At 34.1% G+C, this 16,183-nt stretch overlaps 1 protein-coding gene across 5 annotated transcripts; it reads right to left on the bottom strand.

Annotated features, from left to right (window-relative positions):
* Positions 1 to 4,844: 4,844 nt before the first annotated feature.
* On the bottom strand, positions 4,845 to 15,057 carry LOC132283613 (uncharacterized). Of its 5 annotated transcripts, none has more exons than XR_009472064.1 (4): positions 14,650 to 15,057; positions 12,528 to 13,194; positions 12,392 to 12,440; positions 4,845 to 8,232 (listed from the first exon to the last, which is right to left on the bottom strand). XR_009472064.1 is itself a non-coding variant. In XM_059785598.1 (3 exons), the coding sequence occupies exons 1-3, from the start codon at positions 14,662 to 14,664 to the stop codon at positions 5,160 to 5,162; spliced, it is 381 nt and encodes a 126-aa protein (XP_059641581.1). In that variant the 5' UTR covers positions 14,665 to 15,057; the 3' UTR covers positions 4,845 to 5,159. The 5 variants fall into 5 exon arrangements, 1 of the variants encoding a protein (XP_059641581.1); XR_009472065.1 differs by having other exon boundaries at positions 12,528 to 12,582; XR_009472066.1 differs by lacking the exon at positions 12,528 to 13,194.
* Between the last annotated feature and the right edge of the window lie 1,126 nt (positions 15,058 to 16,183).

The raw sequence follows: 16,183 nt of genomic DNA, 5'->3' as shown, positions 1-16,183 counted from the left end.
CTCTCAACAATCGTACCAACCTATGTCCCCGCTCACCAACCGAGCCATGCAATCAACTCTCCGAGAGTCAATCACCCGCAACACACTCTCATACCTTCCTGAAATGGGAATCACCTTCTACTAGTCAGCCTCTAAAATAGACTCTTACAAAACCACGAAATGAACCACATCTAGTGGTCGGTCATCCAGTCATGCCTACGTTGCCTTAGACTTATAGAGTCTAACGAGTCCCCTTAACAATCATAACCAACACGTTTCTTTAGATCGTACCAGAATACCTAAAATACACGTCTACAACCCATAAACTACACTCGTGACGCTATTAACCTCCATCACACCCACCACAAACCAGTTCAAAAGAACCTCCGCACCAAACTGTGACCCCATACCATGATACAATGGTATCTCTTCATTTAAAACCCAAGTAACCAATCCTTCTATGATTATCATTCTTTCATAAAATAAAAAAACATACTGCATAAACCACGCCAGACTACTTGTCACATTATCATTAAAATAAATTTACACAAACCGTGCCTACCACTTGTCATTATCATAAACCTCATGCTTGCCATCATATCATAATTAACATGCTTTTAATTACTTTCACATTTCATTTACATGATTAGATGATATAATTATCCTGTATACATCGCCATGTAACACATATTTTAGCATTTAAACACGTAAGCATGTGAACACTTGGCGAGCAAGCATGTCTCTCAAAACCGTAAATATATAGGCAAGTAACAAGTAAGCATGCTTCTTAAAACAGTAAACACTTTAACATGCAATACTTTCAAATTAACTCAAGTCCCACTTAGGTCAACCCTACCCGTCGTCCTTATGTTTTCCAAGCTAAAGCTCCGATACCAAATCTGTAATGACCCGAACTCGGGGATCCGGATCGCTAATCGGATCCTTACCCGAACCCAAGGTAACACAAGGGTACTATGGTCATTTCATGTCATTATAATAATTTTAGAGTCCATAGGGGTAAAATGGTCATTACCTATGGTCAAATAATGGTTTAAGGTCAACAAGGCTAAACTAGTCATTTGGTACATTTATTATAGCTTTACAACTCATTAGGGGTATAAAGGTCATTTTACTTTATCAAATAATAATAATAAACCCAAAAGGGTAAAATAGACTTTTACTATGGCCAAATAGTGATATGAAAACCCTCAGGGGCGGAATAGTCATTTTCTGGTCAAATTACAACATTCATACCCTTCAGGGGTAATTCTGTCATTTTTTAGGGTCATTCTGTACTTTGGTTGGGGCCTGGGGGTCTTTAGGTAATTTTGTTGAATTATGAAGTCATTGTGCAAACATCATTTCATCTAACCGGTTAAAAGATTTCTCCTAACCGGGTAGATGAATGGTCCAGTAAGCTTATAAATTTCAGATCACATCTAACTGATTAGAAGATTTTTTTCTAACCGAGTACATGAATGGCCAGTGAAAAAAATTGTAAAAAAAAAGAAAAAAAAAATCATATCTATCCGATTAGGAAACTTAATCTAATCAGTTAGATAATGAAAATCATCCAACCCCTTCTCTGCCCCATACATTTAACCGAGTACAAAGAATCTCCTACCCGAGTAGTTGAACACATAAAAACCTATCTAATCGGTTAGGAAACTCATTCTAACCGGTTAGATGAGAAAAACCCATCAAACCAACACACTGCCCATTCATCTAACCGGGTAGATACCCCTATCTAACCGGTTAAATGATGCCCAATGATGAAATAACGAAATTCTTGCTTCCCAAACCCATTCCAGTGCAATCTCAAAAACGTTTAAACATGAAATTAAAACTCCATGGACATCATCAACCCCAAAACATTTCATAGAATCGTCAAAATAACATCTTTTATACATCTCTCATGGATCAAAATATATAAATCGTCTTTACACAATTTCAAGGAATTAAGTACATAAACGAGGTTGCCATGGCCGTAAATACAATGTTACAATACAATACAATAAAAATCCTAGCATCGTCTAAGTCCGTAATTGCAAGCCTTACGCCAAATCTTCTCCGGCTTTTCCTGAAAATGTTAAAGATAAGAGGTGAGCTCAACAGCTCAGTAGAAAGGGCTTAAAACACTGGCTTTGGACTCCATTGAGTTGACAAGCAAGAAATGGGAACGAAAAAGGTTAGGATTATTAATTGGGATGTCAAAACCGCAATCAATATAATTCATTCACAACACATTTTTCACAAGATTAAACCATGCATATGAATGAAATAATGACGTGAATGCAACACCATCCCGACACGGTCCCAACCCATCCAAACTCACACCGAAAATCGCTAACCGACTTTACTAAGGCGAGATTGATTAGCCATCCCTAGTTTCAAATATGGCAACTATTTGGGGCCTAGCAATCAACGTTACACGTCTAAATTTGGCACGCGCTCCCTCTAGGTCAAATTAGCCCCGAGCTCGCGAAACCCGATTCCTTTTACAAAACCATATTTTTTTCCAAAACATTTAAAACATTATTTCTTTCTATAAAACTTTCCTACACAAATTGTGTGATGACCTTTCCACCCCAAATTCCCCAACCATATCCATGCCATGAATGGTATTATGCATTTTCAATATTAATAATTTTCAAGCTTTGTAATTCCATTAATTTAAGTTATCATGCTCATCACAATTATCATCATCAACATCATCATAAACATGTTCTCAAGATAACACTTATACATATAGCATGCTTCTCAACAATTTACCTTTAAATATATAACTAACATCACATTTACACATATTTTTAGCACATAAGCACATGGATCATGCTTTTTAAGAAAAGATCACCTTTACACATAATTTTATTATATAAACACATAGATCATGCTTTTTAAGAAATCAAACATTAAGCTTAAAAAGAAGGCAAAGTATAATGAGTTAGACCTCCCTACCTCAAAGTGTGCTAACCGAACAAGCCTTTAAGCCTCCAAATTTTGAAATCCTCCAAGCCCTTACACTATTGGTCTCAAATGAAAGCTCTCACCAAGTAGAACAAAACTATCTCCTTGCTCTTCATCAAAATCTCACTCAAAACCCAAAAAAAATGAGCTTAAACTATTGAAGCATAAATGGTGTATGTAGATATAGTGAAAGAAGCAGAATACGAGAGAGTGAAATTTTTGAAAATGAAGAAGAAAGTGGAGGTGTGGTTTGGTCTTCATTTTGATTCCAAGGCTTGAAATGTGCCAAGTGTCAACCTTTGGTTGATTACAAACTTTTAGCTAAGTTACCTTAATGCCCTTGCACTTCTAATGTAACTCCTCTCATGTCCAATTAAATATCTCCCCAATGTATAAATACATATCTATGCATATATGTGTAGAATGTCTATAATGTCCTTCTGTACAGACGACAAAACCAAGAGAGGGTCCCGAACCCAAAAATCGTCCCGACTTCCGAAAAATTCTAAAAATGATCTTGTCAACTCTAATTGACTTAAAATAAATAAAAATGCATTTCTAAAACTCCTAGCTCAAGAAAATGACCAAAATAGCCCTCGGGGCCCGCGTGACATGCAAAACGAGGCAAGAAAAATAAATAAAATAATAATAATAAATTTGAAAAAAAAGCAAAAAAATTCGGGGCATGACATTTACTAATAAAAGTTTTAAGAGAATTATATGAATATTTATTTTATTGATTTTTTTTTTTAATCATAATATTTATTTTATTGATAAAGGCAATATTTATAGACCGGGTCCAATGCCTTTTTAGTTACATAAAGAAGAGAGAATATTGATGCAATAAATTATAAATTCATTTTACTGAAAATCAAACACCAAACACAATTTCTAATCGCCTCTAAAGGCATAGCGGCGTTGGCATGGATCCGGAAAGTAAGTACTTAATATCTCGTTTTCAAACCGCACTACTAACTTAGATAGTGCGTATGTTATGGGTCCGATACACGTAATTAAAAAAAAAAAAAAAAAAAAAAAAAAACAATTTCTATTTCGCATTGTGAACTTTCATCATAAAAATACTGCCCATACTACTATTAATTAATTAGCATCATTCAACAATCAATTATAGAACTATAAAAAAATTGATAACACACAAAATACATACTAAATTTATATACATATATTGTAATCACACACACACACACACACACACACACATATATAACACTAAATTTATGTACATATATTGTAAATCTTCTTTTAACATTGGAAAGAATCAAAGATTAACCATAAGAAAGCAAAAACTATTATCCTAGCTGATAAGGAATATTAGTTCATGTGAAAGTCTAGATAGTCGAAGAAGTGTGGATAGACTGATAGCAACGACTTCTATGTGGAGTAACTCTCCCAATTCTTGGCGGAGTAAAAGGAAGTGGACAGGTACGACAATAATATTATATTTAATATTTTAATTAAATATTCAATGACCAAGTACTAATTTGACCGGCAGAGTACACTTGACCAACACCACACCGGTCATCACTTCTCTTTTCTCGCAAGAAAACTGAATTGTGCAAATTTTTGAATCAACAGTAACAATTCTTAAATTATCTATTGCTCTCATTTTAAAAATTCTCAATGATTTATACTTTTTTTTTATCCCTCCTTTCTTCTTCAAATGAATCATTCTCAAGTGAAACTTCATTGACTGTTACCAACACAAAACAATTTGTAATTAATTTGTTTTTAATATCATTTATCTTCACTATATAAAAAAAAATGATATAACATGCTCACTACGAGTATGAGATCCAGCGCCAGTCCACTGGATCTCATACTCATAATGCATAATAAATTAAAGAAAATCACACACACACATATTAAGTGGCTATGACTGAGCGAAAGAAAATCCCCTCTTGTGAACAGTACATCCCGTTAAGTCTGGTATGTACTTTACAAAAACGACTATTGGTCCTTGAATAGAAACATAAAAAGAACTTAAAACTACAGAAACATATGGACAATATTATAACGATAATGAGAGCTTACAAATCAAGACTGATAACTACTTCCCCTATATCTCGAGGTTTCGACGTCAAGCCCATTGAAAGTGACGGCCTTACTACAATATTGGTCAACCTTCTCCCTCATGTGTAAACCTCCATAGTAACACACACTTGATGTTTACAAATTATAACGAGAATGAGAGCTTACAAATCAAGACCGATAACTACTTCCACCATATCTTGATGTTTCACTTCATCAACCGAAGTCAATCCCGTTGAAGTTGAAGACCTTACTACATTGGTCTTCCTTTGAACGTTTGCCTCGGGAACTTCTCCTTCATTCGTAAACTTCCATAGTAGCCCCAAATTGATGGCCAAAGAGACGATAACAACATGCCTCACGGACACAAATTTGTACATCTTTTCTCTCTTAAGAGAGAAATCAACAACTACAATGGGAGTGATAGTTAGATAAACACAATGTTGACACAATGGGAACTACATGTTATTGGCATAAACCTCCATAGTAAACCCACATTGACGGTCACAATCAACAACTATATATATATATATATATATATATATATGTAAAATATTTATGTATTTACTTATTAGTATCTCATCAAGAGAAACATTTAGGATGTAGGAAATTTTTATGAAATGCACTTGAGGTTAATTTTTTTTTTTTTTTTTTTTTTCAACTAATGAGTCTTTGGAATTTTTTATTTTAACTCAATTGCAGTTAGTATCTTTTAGAAATGTTCTAAATTATGTACCAATCTTTTATATTTGTCAACAATAACCCTAAGTTCACACCAAAATTCTAAACCAAAAAATTCTTAAATCTTTAAACTCCTAGGCATGAATTGCAATACTTTCTACAGTAAACAAAATAACAGTACTCTTTGATTATATTGTTTTTTTTCCTTGAATGAAATAACAGTACTATTCTTTCTTTTTCTTTTTCTTTTTTTTCATTGGCAATAAACATACACACACACACCCATGTTGCCTCTTTGGGGACTCGAATCCTTACCAGAGGAAATACCACTAGGCCACAAGGCCCTTGGTAGAAATAACAGTCTCTTATTCATCCAAAAGAAAAATAAAACCGTAAGAAGCTAAACTCCAATCTTGTTCTCTCCGGACACAAAACCTTGATTTCTAATTGTTAATCTCTTCAAACTTTGGGAACCTGTAAACGTTTAATTCTAAAGTACAAAACTGTAAGTTATTAGTAAAAGATATTTTTAAGGTTTTTGTTAAATTTTTAATCTCTAATTCTAGTCTCTTTAAAGTATGTTTGATCAAAATATGCTAGAACTCAAATTTTGCCTAAAATAAATAAATTGTTAGAGGTTGGGAAATCATGGTCGACCACCTTGCCAAAAAGTTAGTAGATCATCCAGCACAAAACTACTGAGAAGATTGAAATTTTTGAGAGAGCTAAAGGGAAAATTTTCACTTTATTTATTTTTTATTTTTTAAAAAAAGATGATATGTTTTTCTAGTTATGACACATTTTGACAATATTTTAATGAGAACATGTTAAATTATAATTTTTGTTGTTTTATTATGAGTTTTTATTACACTATTATTTTCATTTAAATCAGATGAAAGAGTTACACTTTCATATCCCTACAAATATAATCCACCACCTTCTCCAGTTCAAACTCTCATTTTTTAAGACTCGTACACATACTCTATTATCTCTTTATTTCTTATATAGTTCCATTCCTGTACTCATTCATGTATATATGTCCTGTGCATTTTTAAGAATTTTTGGGCAACAAGATGCATAAGAGTCTCAACAAAATAAAGCGTTTACTCACAGTTTTTTGTGACCACTCAAATCGAAATGTAATAATCCTATTATTGACGCAATGGGCAAGAAATGCAAGAATATATATATATATATACATATATATATATTTTTTTGGGCATTGTTGGCCCTTGGGCTGTTTCTTTGAAATGCAAGAATATTGCTACTTTTTTTCCCTAGTTAGAATATTGCCACTTGTTCATGTATCAAAATGTTTTTTGTTTCCTTTAACCCAACTAAATTTTGAATCATGGAGCACAATATGGTTAAACATATTCTTATTCATCCGAAGTTGTTACTTATCTAGTCCTAACCTGGTTTCACACACCACTATATTGTGCTCCATTCTCCGGTTCTTATACCAGCTAGTTTATTTGAGAAACACACTTCTTTACAAATTACTTAATATTCTTATGTTCTAACATCCTGCAACTCTTCTGAGAGATTAGTTCTTCTATCAGCCTTCTAAGGGAATTAAATTAATAACATACTCGAACCTTAAAAATTCTAAAAGTTGAAAGACAGATAACTGTGTAGGTGCATAGAATCATCATTTAATTGTTTCAAAATAAGTGTATACTTCATTTGACAACTATAGAATGGCAGAGTGTGTGTGTGTGTGTGAGAGAGAGAGAGAGAGAGAAAGAGAGAGAGGAAATGGACGCTTGGTGTAGAAGACTTGGTAAACCAGATGGAATTCAATAAAGCTTACGGAAATGTAAGATGGGGCAAAGAATTAAAATAAATAGATAGAAAACCTAAGACTGGTTCACTTAATGACTTGAGGATATAGAAAATTGATTCTGCAATCTTTCTACTGATCTAACATTGTATATAATGTTTGTCCTTTATAAACAAAACTTTATTATTATTTTTTTTCTAAACGTATAGAAATATCATACAAGACACGACCATAAATAAGGAGGTTCACAAGATTACATTATCAAATCAGTATGAGTAAAAATTGGCTTTGTTTTGCTTCCCTTTAAAAAGATAGAAAACAATTAACCCCAAGGGGTTGGCTCAAGTGGGTAAGAACTTGGCCCTAGAGCCTCACGCCCAAGGTTTGAATCCTCTTGGGTGCAAACAATTCCTTGAGAGGGGGGAGGTATCAACTAGGAAAAAAGAAAAAAGGAGGAAGAAAGATAGAAAACAATTGAAGGTGAGAATGACAAAGTGAGGGGTTCCACACCATAGTGGGCATTTGTGGGTGTGTGTGAGTATTAACCTAACCGGAAAAAATAATAATAATAAAATATAAAAAAGTCAACAAAGTAATAAGACATTGAACCCACAAAATACTGGCCAAAAGGAAAAAGAAAATGAAAACTCACCATGTGCCATGACGTGACAGTAACTACGCTCATGGCCTCGGACTGCGCAGTACAAATAACTTAAGAACTGCCATCTTGAAATCACAATTATGTTTTCTGCCCCCATCTGCTCGAATTGCCACTGCATTGAATTACATATAAAATCAAAACTTATTCACAAAATCTTACAACAATGAGTGTATTACCACAGTGTTCGATTCTGATAAATCATTACATTAATTGCACATATGTTAGGAAATAATTTGATGTTTCAGTGCATCCAATAGCCTAAACAACATATATAAGCTCCACCAATTTGGTTACTTACACGGAGTGTCACAACCCGAAAATAGGGGCAATCACAAAACATGGTTCGGAAACCGTCCAAATCAAATCACCAAAAGATAATTCAAAATACAAATCCATAGTCCATTCTTGAGCACAAATCAATAACAAATAACCTCAGACAAACAAAGGCTGCGCTACTCCAATTATCCTCAACTTAAACAGGTCAAAAACTCCTTTATTTCTCATGCTGCCAAAGTCCAAAACCATGGCACCAAAGCTTAAACACAATAAAAAAAACATTCGGTAAAAAGTCCAAAATGATACAAGTACAACATGATTAAATCGAACTCTCAAAGTTACATCGAAATTCTCAAAATGAATTCATTCAAACATTATATCAAACACCTACACCACATGATAAAAAATGTTCTTCAATGAAGCAAAAATCAGCAACTTCAAGAACTCCAATGGATCATTAAAAACCTGCAAAATGGTGGGGCGAGACACGAAGTCCCAGTAGGAAGAACAATAACAAATGTTTCTATGGGATTTTGTAGACAACAAGGACATGTCATGCCATCAAAATAGAAGGTGCAGTCACAGCAACATAATCATATACCAGGATTTCAGATAATTGAACAATTAGGAAATAGGAATCCAAGAAAGGAAAGAGATTTCAAATTGACTAGAATCATAGCAAAACTCAATAGAACAACTCTCAAGACGGCAATTATACAAGAATTTCATACAAGGACATCCATGGCATCATTAAAAGAATTTAAGCACAATATCACCACATACACAAATGTTAGAGCAAGCCCTACCTTTAGAGAAGGAAATAATGATGAGATGATTTGGTGAGAGGTTGATGGTGAGAAGATGAGGATATAGCTTTCTGAAATTTCCAGTCTTGAATGTCTCCTTCCATGGCCTAACCATCTTACTACTCCCCTTCTCTTCTTCCGCTCTCTTCCTAACTCTGTTTCTCATTCCCAGCTCTCTGTATTTCTCTTTCTTTCATATGCGTAGGAAAACAAATGGGGCCTTATGAGGCGTGGTGTGTCAAGGTGGATGCATGTATACAACAGGTGTTTGGTTTTTGGGAAAAAACCATGTCCCACGCTATGCATGATCAAGACACATGGATTCCACCTATTTTATTTTTCCAAATTTCCCCTTCTGCCACCATTCGCTCAATAATTATACAAGAGTCTCCCAATAATGTCCCATCTCTTATATTTATCATACTTTAGACCTCAAAATCATAAAACTCCCCAAATAAAGTCTCAAAATTTACAAATCAAACCTTTAATCGCAACTAAAGGCCTAAATAAAAATCTGGGGTATTACTCGAAGTCATCGAGATTTCACTATGATGAAGACCAAAGCAAAATTACAAACAATTAACCACCGTCCCCCTACTATAGTCCTATAGAATTAGGGCAACATAATAAATGTGAAAATAGCATAATACCCCACAAAAAAATTTGAGATCCACACTTCCTATCATGAGTGAATGGGTATATATTCTAAATTTGCAATATCAATAACATACGATCCAATCTAGGGATCGTTAACCTCATATTGGCCTTCGTTGTTTCATTTCTATCAAGGAGAAAATTGCAAGCAAGTTAAGAGCAGTTTGAGGTATTGATCTCCATGAAGTTGAGTGTTTGGCTTCTTAAAAAGGACCAAAACAATATATTGATTGGCGTAGTAGAAATGACATCTGATTACTACTCAATGTGTAATGACCAAAATCATAGGCCGTGAGAAACGATGGTTTGGAAATTGTCCATTATAATGACCAAGAAAATATAAATAATCGTCAAATATATACAGGTCATAAAACAAATCTCCACAGTTTTCTTAAATAAATAAATAAAATATCTGACCAGTCCAGGTATGTCACATCACAACATTGTATCAACTACAAAAAAATTAAAATTGATTGCAAATAATAATTTGAAAAGTCTTTACCACCTTGATCACAACATTAACAGTTTGTTGGAATTGACTTTATGAAAAGTACATTATACTCCACAACAATATTGTTAACTATTTTATAATTAATGATTTGTTTTCCCAATTCTAGTTAGTTAATTACATACTATTACTTCCACCCAAGGAAAATGCTTCATTTAATGTTTTTTCTTCAAACACGTCGTATCTAGCTGCACCCTTTTTCCAGTTAAAGGTCGTTGTACAAATTGCATAAAATTTGACAATCAATTTAATCAAGGTATCCTAAAGGCACAAAAGTCCATTACAATTTACAAAGGTGGAATCTTGTTATTATTCATTGTTCTAAATACCAATCATCGATTGATCGTGAATTTGATCTTAAAGCAAATTTTGATTTGAACCTTAACACAACATATTCAAATTTCTATCAACATTGGAAGCTTCAAAAAAAAAAAAACAAAGAACAATCAAATAGTTCAAAACATTTGTTCACATCAAAATTTACCAAATTGTAGTCCTTGATGTTGAACAGGCCCACTCAATCACTCCAAATTTAGGCAACATCATGGATTAAAGTTTTGATTCCACAGTGATTCTCAAAATCAACACCGATATTCATCAAACATTTCCAAACAACTTTTTCATGCTTAAATTCAACTCTTTTGATCTTTGATTAGTCATGATCACCATTCAATCGAACCTGCCTTAGAGAAATTTTATTTTATTATTATTATTTTTTTTGGGGGGGGGGGGGGGGGGGGGGGGGGGGGGGGGGTGGGGTGTGGGGGACTCTTCTTACCACAATAGGCTTTGTTTTGCAATAACCAAAATGCCAAACCATGAGGTTCGACACAGCCAAATTTAAGTTATTTTACACATTGCAACACCCCAGTTTGTGGTACTTTTGAAAAAATCATAAAAATGGTGTAATTTTATTTAGGACACACAAAAATGAAAACAATAATTAAATTTGATACAGCCCTAAGCCTCTATGTAGTATTTTGTCATTCCTCTCTCAAAACCAAAGCTTCAATCACTCAAATTGACCATCTTTCAGCCCTGATTTATTGATGAAGGATTCCAAAAGGCTTGGAGGTTGAAACATATCTGAAGTGTTGTTTGATGTTAATTTGAAATTCTAACATAATGACACAAGATATGACCTATAATCTCTTCTCCTCTGCTTCATTCTCCCTTCTTTTTCTTTCTCAAGAAATGATTATGGTATTTCTCTTGTATAAGAATTGTTTTGCTCATACTGATTCTAATGATCATCTATTTTCTACTTGTCCGGTGGCTAAAAATGTTTGGAAGGCCTTGTTTGATTTGCTGAAGTGCCCGTCTCAAGATTTTTACTCAGTCGAGCATATAGTGGATTGGTTCTTGCATAATACAACTATAAAGAGGGTTAAATCTCAGGTCTTGAAGACTGTGTTTTCAGTCACTATCTGGATGATATGGTCAGCCCGAAACAAGTCTCTTCACCAAGGGATATGTGAGGATGCCGATCAGATTGTCAAGCTTGTTATTTGGGAGGTCCTTCTCCTTTACAGTTTTTCTGTGTGTGATTTGGCAGACCTGTTTAATTAGTCATGTTTGTCTGGATGATATGCAGTAGGCTTATTTTGTATTGGAAGTGGGCTTTCTCCATTTCTATGTTTTTTTTATAAGAGGGATGCCTCCAAAAGATTTGTAATTCTTTCATTTTGTTTATAAAATACACCCATTCAGGAAAAAAAAATATAATAATAATAATCTATGAACAACCCATACTCAAATAAGGTTTCACATGCAAGTTCTAAGAGCATAGAATGTTAAATCTACACATACGATGATAACCTTTAATACTGATGTATTTAATGACTTGGAATAGATAGAAATTTGAATCTATTATTTTCTAACTGAGCTTGCTCACACTATACGTTCCTTTAATTTCTATTTTCCTTTAGCCATGGAAATAGATGTGTTTAATGTTTCATACAATAAATAGAAATATCAAAAAGTAGACACAACGATAGATAATAACATATACTTCCCACATTACGTACCAATTTTAGTTTAAAAAACCAACAGTTTTTGTCTCTCCAGCAAGTGTATCTGCATGTTAGTCAAATCAATCATAAGACATTTAGCTCACCAAATTCAAAATATAACTCACCAAATTCAAAACATAAAAGAACTCACCAAGTAGCATGGGCCTGCAAGAACCATTCTCATGGGATCAGAGAGAGAGCACGTTCTGACCACAATATCTCTGGGTCAGTTGGTAGAACGGAAATGAAAGGGAAAGAAAAGAATGGTAATGGAAGGAAATAAAAAAATGTGTTTGGTAAGAAATATTGGATGGAAAGGAAAAGGAAGGATTTGGAGAGATAGAATTAGGCATGAATAGTAGCTTTTGTTATCCTCCCAAAAAGGGAAGGAAAGGCTAATATTTTTAATGAAACTTTGTTAATACCAAATTTGTCCTTATTTTTATAAAAGATAAACTCTATGAAAAAGGGTATGGTTGTAAATTCATTACAATAGTTTCCTTTCCTTTCTTTCCCCAAACATGGTTACTATCATTTCCTTTATTAATCAACCAAACACGACAAGCAATTAACACTATCCTCTCCTTTCCTTTCTTTAATTTTCCCTCCTAACTAATGTTATTCTTTCTTTTCTTTTCTTTTCCACTGTACCAAACATAATTTGATCTTAGGATGGCAGTCCTTAAGCTATTTTTTGATGTTAAGAAAAAATTTAAAAAATAATAATAAATAACTTAAGAACTACATCATGATATCATAATTGTGGTTTTCTCTCCTCCATCTGCTTCCAAAACCTCTAATACAAGGTCGGATCACCACTGCATGTAAAATTAAAACATATCTAAAATATTAGCTATAAAAGATGTAATACAATAATGTTATATTCAAGATGTTGTATTAATTTAAAGGATCTTGATGTTTGCTTGTTTAGGAAAATTATGGAATACAACTATTATTTAATGCATCAAAGCCTATTCTCAATATTTAATGTGCCTATACAAATCATTGCATTTGTAACATTCTTAAAATTCTTTCTGATCATAAAGTACTAGATTTTAACAATTAAAAGGATATAAAAACTAGTGTAGAAATTAAAAAAGGAGAAAGAATAAGGAACTGAAGGATTTTTTACTCTACCACCATGTTGATGAAAGAATGCTATAATATGGTTCAGTAATATATCTTTTAACATGGTCCTCTCTCAATCTAGAGGAAGAAACTAAAACACTGGAAGAGAAAGATGATACAGTGTTGAAACAATGGGAAAATGTGGGTGATATCTATAGCGAAGCCTCCAAGAATGCACCTGATGTTCAAGTGACAAATGGATGGCTCCATAGGGCACATGTCAAGATGCATTTGAAGATAAAAAAATAAATAAAGAAAAAGATTTTAGAAATGCCAGCAGTGATGGATTCTCGGGTTAGGTTTTAAAAAGGGAGAGAAATTTTCATATCGATCAAAATTATCATAAAACATAAATTACGTGTATATATAAATTATAATAAATTGGGGGGACTAGACTACAGAATCTGCATTTAGAGAGAGAAAAGCTTAGTGAGAGAATATTTTAGTTTTTTCTATTACGTAGAGTACTCAAGATATTTTTAAAATTTCATTTCATTTATGTGTATATATAACCTGGAGTTTAATTTTAAAAAATTGTATATAAAAAAATGGAAATTGCTTTGCTGATGATTTATTTCTTTTGAGTCATAGCAGTGTTGATTCTATAAGAACTCTCAAGCAAGCCTTGGATCACTTTTCCAAACACTCAGGACATTCTATTAACTCTCCAAAAATTCTGCAATTTTCTCAGGCCTTTCCCCTACACCTCTTAGGTAGAGAGAAGGGCTGCCTACCTATTAAATATCTTGGGATCCCTCCGACTTCTACAAGGCTCACTTCAGTGGACTCCAAGATGTTAGTCAACAAAATTAACAATAGAATTTCACAACGGAGCAGTAAATCTCTCTCCTATGCAGGCAGAATGCAATTGGTGAAATCAGTCCTTATGAGCATCCAATCCTACTGGACTTGCATTATCATACTACCTAAATCTATCATCAATGTTCTTAATGGCATTTTCAGAGCATTCCTATGGACATCTATGCAAGGTGGCTTGGGAGAGCATGTGAAAAACCTAACATTGACCCTAGCAACAAGTTCTAATGTGGTGGACTCTCAATTCAGACAACAACAACAAAGTATTTGGTCTCAGTGGTGCCATCAATATCTAATAAAAGGAAGATGCATTTGGCAAATCAACATACCTCAACAGTGTTCATATGGTTGGTAAAAGCTTCTTCCTTCAATTAAGAGAGATTGCAAGGCCTCTAGTCAAAGATTAAACCTCTCAATTGGACCTCCCTTATCTACTGATCTTCCCACCATTGGAGAAGACCAAAAAGAGCTTCAATCACACCCTTTTTCAAAGCTCGCTCTTTCTGCATTATCTACCACATATGGCAAGAGAGGTCGATCTCGTTCGTTCGCAAAACTCAGTTCTGAGGATGATTGTCGATTCCATCAGAACAAAGCTCCAAGGATGCAAGCTCTCGAAGAGTGGGGTAGCCCCCAGATTTGTATTGATTCATCGATCCAAGTCGGCTCCTCAGCCAGTGTTGTCATCTGAAACATTTCAAGAAATTGAAGAAGATCGTTTGCCTTGTGAACTATTATTGTAAATTTGTAATGCTTCCTTTTTAAGGTAATTTTGGACCTACAGTGCCTATTGTTGGGCCTGCCTTGGTCTAGCCGATTCTTCTCAATAGCTGTAAATGGGTGGGCACTTACTCATTTGCTTGAAAAGCCCAGGCAGCTAGGTAGTACTAGATACCTACCTATTTATATTCAATCACTTTTTTATTCGGAACCGATGTAAGACAAATGACCCCTTGTAACATTTCCCCACCCGTCGGGTTTTTCCATCCGGATTCGATGTGAGATAAATGACCTCTTGTAACATTCCCCCACTCGTTGAGCCACCCTATCTACCCTTAGTGGCTCACCCGGACGCTTTCTTGGCCGGGGGTTTGGCGTGACATCAGATCAAGAATTGAGTCTGCCTCTGATACCAACTGTTATGGGTGAGCGCTTGTCCATTTACTTAAAAGTTCAAACTAGTAGATAGTGTTACATACTCACTTATTTATACCCAATCACTTTTTTATCAGGATTCAATGCTGGGACAAATAACACCTGTAACAATAGCCTACAAGAGGCATGAATAGAATGAGACAGTTTTTGAGAGTTTAAAAAGTCAAAATAGTCTTTATACAATTTGCTTAAGCTATAAAAATAAAATAATAGAAATTGCTTCTATTTTTGCTTTTTATTATGTTTAAATATAATAAATGTAGATTTAGTTATCGATTTTTATTATGTTTTACCCCCACTTAGCAGGCCAAGTGGCGGCAATTAATTGGTAATGATGTGGTAGTGATTTGTGTGAATATGATACTGGTGTGGTGAGGATGCACATACTTGATTGTGGTGCTATGAGTTTGCTTTTATTGGAGGAAAGTTATGCCCGTACAGAGATCACGTGGAGCAATTTTGGGATTTGATTCTAAATTTCTAATCCTTACATTTATTTAGGATTGGGTAGCTCTCATCACCCTTTATGTTGGGTTTGGTGTGCAAGAATTGTAATGATCCGGTCATTTTCCTCTTGGTTGTGGTCTATATAAATGCACACATTGATTTCTTGACATTTCACATGCCATCATAGTTGAGAACTTAGGGCATGACTTGTGTGTTCCAAAATCTTGGTTGTGCATGATATGTGGTTAATGCATTTATTGT

This window comes from Cornus florida, unplaced genomic scaffold (assembly GCF_030987335.1).
Source record: "Cornus florida cultivar Cherokee Brave unplaced genomic scaffold, ASM3098733v1 CherokeeBrave_3.0.0_Hap2_Chr11, whole genome shotgun sequence".
NCBI lineage: Eukaryota > Viridiplantae > Streptophyta > Magnoliopsida > Cornales > Cornaceae > Cornus > Cornus florida.
This window is presented reverse-complemented; position numbering and strand designations above follow the sequence as displayed.